The 5,629-nt window shown below is 35.3% G+C and overlaps 1 protein-coding gene across 2 annotated transcripts in view; it reads left to right on the top strand.

Moving 5' to 3' along the window:
* The window catches only part of ZNF565 (zinc finger protein 565), a 24,163-nt gene extending 18,863 nt beyond the window's left edge, over window positions 1-5,300 (top strand). For both annotated transcript variants that reach the window (XM_023525081.1, XM_011383541.2), the window contains exon 5: window positions 3,504-5,300. In XM_023525081.1, coding sequence (XP_023380849.1) covers window positions 3,504-4,771 — 1,268 coding nt within the window. In that variant the 3' untranslated portion in view covers window positions 4,772-5,300. The remainder of the gene's footprint in view (window positions 1-3,503) is intronic.
* The last annotated feature ends 329 nt before the right edge of the window (window positions 5,301-5,629 follow it).

Consider the following 5,629-nt stretch of genomic DNA (forward strand, 5'->3'; position numbering starts at 1 on the left):
TTTCAACATTTTCTGTCTGGCTTATTTCGCTTAGCATGATTATCTCGAGGTCTATCCATGTTGTCACAAATGGCATTCTTTCATCTCTTCTTATGGCTGAGTAATATTCCATTGTATACAGGTACCACAGCTTCTTTAGCCAGTTGTCTATCTTAGGACACTTTGGTTTCTTCCATGTCCTGGCCACTGTGAGTAATGCTACTGAGCATTGCTGAACATCGGTGTGCAAATATCTTTTTGGATATAAGTTTTTAAGTCTTTGGGGTAAATACCCAGTAGAGGGATTGCTGGATTGTATGGTAGATCAATTCTTAGTTTTTTGAGGAAACTCCATACTGTTTTCCATAGTGGCTGTACCATTTTGCAGTCTCACCAGCAGTGTATGAGGGTTCCTTTTTCTCTGCATCCTCTCCAGCATTTGATATTACTTGTCCTGTTGATTTAACCATTCTAACAGATGTGAGATGATATCTCATTGTGGTTTTGATTTACATTTCCCTAATAGCTAGCAATGTTGAACATCTTTTCATATATTTGTATGTCCTCTAGGGAGAAGTTTCTGTTTAGGTCTTCAGCCCATTTTTTGATTGGATCATTTGTTTTTTTGTTGTTATTGAGTTGACTGAGTTCTTTGTATATTTTGGATATTAGACCTTTATCAGAGGCATTCCTTGCAAATATATTTTCCTATTGAGATGGTTGTCTCTTTATCTCGTTGACGGTTTCTTCTGCTGAGCAGAAGAATGTACTCCCATTCATTTATTTTTGCTTTTACTTCCCTTGCCTTTGAGGTCAAATTCATAAAATTCTCTTTAAGTCCAAGGTCACAGGAAATCATTTAAATGAAACAAAGTCTGTGGGTCTTTTTATAATCTTATTAAGCATACCAATACTACAGGAAATTTTTGGTTTTTTTTAGCACAGAAGTAAGATTAAGTTTTAGCTTTACGTAATTACAACATTGATATTAAAGCTTAATTTTTAAGAATATCTGTATAAACAATTTTCACTAGCTTAATACATAATGTAAAATTTTGAACTAACCAGGACAAAATTATTGTTATTTTTTAATAAAAACATATCTTTATATCATTTTTATTGAAAACATTAATTTTTATATTAAATGTTAATAATTTTTAAAGACATGTCTGTTTTAATTAAACCAACTAACTTAAATCAGTTTTAATGTTAAATATTTTTTAGATCAGGTGATACTAAAAAGCATTTAGGTTAGTTTTTCTTATATTTTTTAATGTATGTAAGTGTTTAATTTTTTAAGCCAGTTAAACAATGTGACCACAAAAGTGGCTCCGTAGTTACCATAGCCAGTTCTAGGGGATGCTGGCCCATGAAGGTGAGGCCACTTAAGATCCTGTTTGACTACACCAGATATGTTAACAAAAAATAAATAGATCATATTTATAATGGAATATTACTCAGCCACTAAAAAAAATGAAATCCTACCATTTGTAATGACATGAATAGACCTAGAGGTTATTATGCTGAGTGAAATAAGTCAGATAGAGAAAGATAAACACTATATGATTTCACTTATATGTGGAATCTAAGGAACAAAAAGAGCAAACTAATCAAAAACAGACTCACAAATATAGTGGACAATTCGGTGACGGACAGAGGGGAGGGGGATTAGGGGACTGAGTGAATGGGATGAAAGGTTAAAGAAGTACAAATTAGTAGTTGACAGTTGGTCACGTGGATGGGGAGCACGACAGGGAATATGATGGTTAGGTAGAGGGCCGGGGAGGGAGGGAGCAATTGGGGGGATCGTTTTATAAACTATATAGATGTCTAACCAATGTTACTGTATACTTGAAACTAATTTAAATAAATTTTAAAAAATAATAAGTAGGCCTTTTGAAATGAGAGGCAACAAAGCATTTATTTCAGCTAAATTAAAGCATTATTTGGGCTTTTGCCTAAATTAATGATTCCCAAATAGCTATTCTTATTAATCTCAAACATTTTGTTGCCTCTCACTTCAAAAGCCTTTCTTATTTTTAAGGTAACAGCACTGTGTTTCCTTCAGGTATTTTTATGGTTTCTATTTTAACATTAAAACTCTATTTGGAGTTTATTCTGGTATACGGCAACATAACGTATGGATCCACTTTTAGCTTTTTCCAAATGACTATTCAGTTACCTCAACATTATTACAAAAACTATCCCTTAGAGATATCACCTTTATAATAAATTTAATTTCCATATAAAATACAGTCTATTTCTGGCCTTTCTATTTGTGTTCCATTGGTCTAGCTCTAGAATCTGATATTCATCGAACGATCTGTTATTAAAAGCCAATTATAGGCCAGGTTTTGGTGACAGTGGCTAATGAAAAAGATGCTGTTTCTGCCTTTGAGGGGATTTGGGAGCAAGAAAACAAACAGATCAACAGATAATAAGTAAATGAAAATCTAATTACAATTGATAAAAGAGTTATAAGATGTGGGAGAGAGAATCAGTTATCTGACTGAAAACTTTTTTGAAAGTTTTTATCTGAGACCTGAAGGATGAGAAAAGCATCCATACCAAGAGCTCAGGACAAGATTCTTGATAATTGGAAAAACCTAATGAGAGGGCTAAGATGGGAAAGACCTAGATTTGTTCTAGATGTTCAAAAGAGGCCTGCAGTTGGTACGTAGAAAGGAGAGGGGAGAGTGCCCAATATGAAGATGCCCTGCCTTGGTTGAGACAATGTGACGGTGAAGACAGTCAGGGGCCTGCTTTGCCAAGAGCCTGTGAACCATGGCAGTGTGTTTAGAGTTTATTCTAAGTGCAGTGGGAAGACTGTGAAAAAGTTTAAATAGAGATTTTCATTTTGATTGGCATCAGCATCATATGGTAGAAAGTGTTAAAAATATAGATGCCTTATTTATATGAAATTCCCAGAATAGGCATTCATAGAGACAAAATTAGTGGTTCCCTGCCATTAGTGATTTTCAGGGGCCAGAGAAATGGGGAATGACTGTTCAAAGAGCACAGGATTTCTGTTTGAGGTGACGAGAATGTTTTAGAGCTAGATAGTGGCTATGGTTCCGTGATACGGGGAATTTATTGCAAACTACTGAATTGTTTAAAATGGTTAAATGGCAGATTTTATATGACATGAATCTTATTTCATTTAAAATACATATAACTTTAAAAATATATAGATATGTACGTATACACAAGTGCATGCACACACATTTGTTGGCATTACCTCCGTAGGTTTCGATTTTGTCTGCAATGGTTCCTGTCATTTGCATTGTTAACAGGTTTCCTGGAACCCGTGGCTTGATATATTTTCTTGCCCTTCAGGCACCATATAAGCTCTCATATTTGTGATTTCATGTGCTTTTTAGACATTGCCCAGCAATATCTGACACTTAGATAAGCCATTCACCTTATATGGTTATTATTTTCATTTTGTCTTTCTAGTCTACTGTAGAATTTATTTTTATCGCTCAAGAGAACAGCCTGTATTTACTTTTTTTAATGTTTTTCAGACTTGGAGTCCAGGTGTGAGAAATTTCCACAAAAAGATATCTTTGAAGTAGAATCATTCAGTTGGGAGCTAATGGAAAGCCTGAAATGCTGTAGTTTTGAGGGCTCCAGTTTTACAGAAGACTGGGAATACAGAGCCCAGTTTGAAAGACAAGTAAATCAGGAGTGCTATTTCAAGCAAGTGAAAATCACATATGAAAACTTACCCACTTTCGAGCATCATACATCCCTCACTCTACATCAGAGCAATGAGACTGGCAAGAAACTGATTGAATGTAATGAATGTGGGAAAGCCTTTAGCCGTGGCTCACACCTTATTCAACATCAGAAAACTCATACTGGTGAGAAACCCTTTGAATGTAAAGAATGTGGGAAGGCTTTTAGTCGTGCCTCACACCTTGTTCAACATCAGAGAATTCATACAGGTGAGAAACCTTATGACTGTAAGGAATGTGGGAAGGCCTTTGGTCGTACTTCAGAACTTACTCTACATCAGAGACTTCATACTGGTGTCAAACCTTATGAATGTAAACAATGTGGAAAGACCTTTAGACAGCATTCACAACTGATTCTGCATCAAAGAACTCACACGGGTGAGAAACCCTATGTATGTAAAGATTGTGGAAAGGCTTTTATTCGTGGCTCACAACTTACTGTTCATCGGAGAATTCATACAGGTGCTAGACCCTATCAGTGTAAAGAATGTGGGAAAGCCTTTAGGCAGCATTCACAACTAACTGTACATCAGAGAATTCATACTGGTGAGAAACCATATGAATGTAAGGAATGTGGAAAGGGCTTTATTCATAGCTCAGAAGTTACACGACATCAAAGAATTCATTCTGGGGAGAAACCCTATGAATGTAAGGAATGTGGAAAGGCGTTTAGACAGCATGCACAGCTTACTCGACATCAGAGAGTTCATACTGGTGACAGACCCTATGAATGTAAGGACTGTGGAAAGGCCTTTAGTCGTAGTTCATACCTTATTCAACATCAAAGAATTCATACAGGTGACAAACCCTATGAATGCAAGGAATGTGGGAAAGCCTTTATTCGTGTTTCACAACTGACTCATCATCAGCGAATTCATACTTGTGAGAAACCCTATCAATGTAGGGAATGTGGAATGGCCTTTATTCGTAGTTCACAACTTACTGAACATCAGAGAATTCATCCTGGGATCAAACCTTATGAATGTAGAGAATGTGGGCAGGCTTTTATTCTTGGCTCACAGCTCATTGAACACTACAGAATCCATACTGGTTAGACAGCCTTGAGTGTTAGAGATGTAGGAAAGCCTTTATGTGGACTTCACACCTGACTCAGATAATGCCTGATGTAGTATAATTAATGTCAGAAAACCTTCATGTGTCGCTTCCATTATGGAACATCAGACAACTCTTACCAGAAGAAAATGTAATAAATGTGGGAATTCTTTTTGCCTCACACTCACTGTTTACTATGCATCAGAGAACTTATGGTGAAAAAATACGAATATGAATGTAAAAAGTGTTCTGTTACTATTCAATATGTATTAAATTCTGAGAATTCTTAATAGAAAATAACCCTGTTAAAATATTTTGTGAGTATGCCTTTTGCCATGGCATATACCTTACTTAACATTATTTTCATTTTCACCAGTTACTGACTATATAGCGATGGGCAAATTATGCAACCTCTCTGTTCCTCAGTTTACTTATTTTTAAGCAGTAATAATTATACCTACCTAATACAGTTTTTGTGAAGACTGTCATATTTTACATAAAGCTATGCTGAATAAATATTAGTTATCATTAGTTAACAGTATTAATGTTGAGTTCATATGAGAGGAGAGCCTTGTGAATGTATCAAGTATCAGCCTTTAGAACTGCTCATTAGATAATAATTCATTCTGAAAAAAACAGTAATAAAATATAATTATGAGAAGTACTTCATTCACAAGGTTAGAAATTCAGGATTAGTCCTGGGAACCTATAGCTACCCATTCATAGGAGCGAAGTCAATAAAGCATTGTCCCCATCTTTTAACTGAAAAAAAATAACAGTAGGCAAAAGAAATCTGCCACCTAAAAATCTAAAACCACTAAGTTTACCTTCAAGAGAAATCAAATCTAAAACTACGAACT

Source organism: Pteropus vampyrus, unplaced genomic scaffold (genome assembly GCF_000151845.1).
Source record: "Pteropus vampyrus isolate Shadow unplaced genomic scaffold, Pvam_2.0 Scaffold523, whole genome shotgun sequence".
NCBI lineage: Eukaryota > Metazoa > Chordata > Mammalia > Chiroptera > Pteropodidae > Pteropus > Pteropus vampyrus.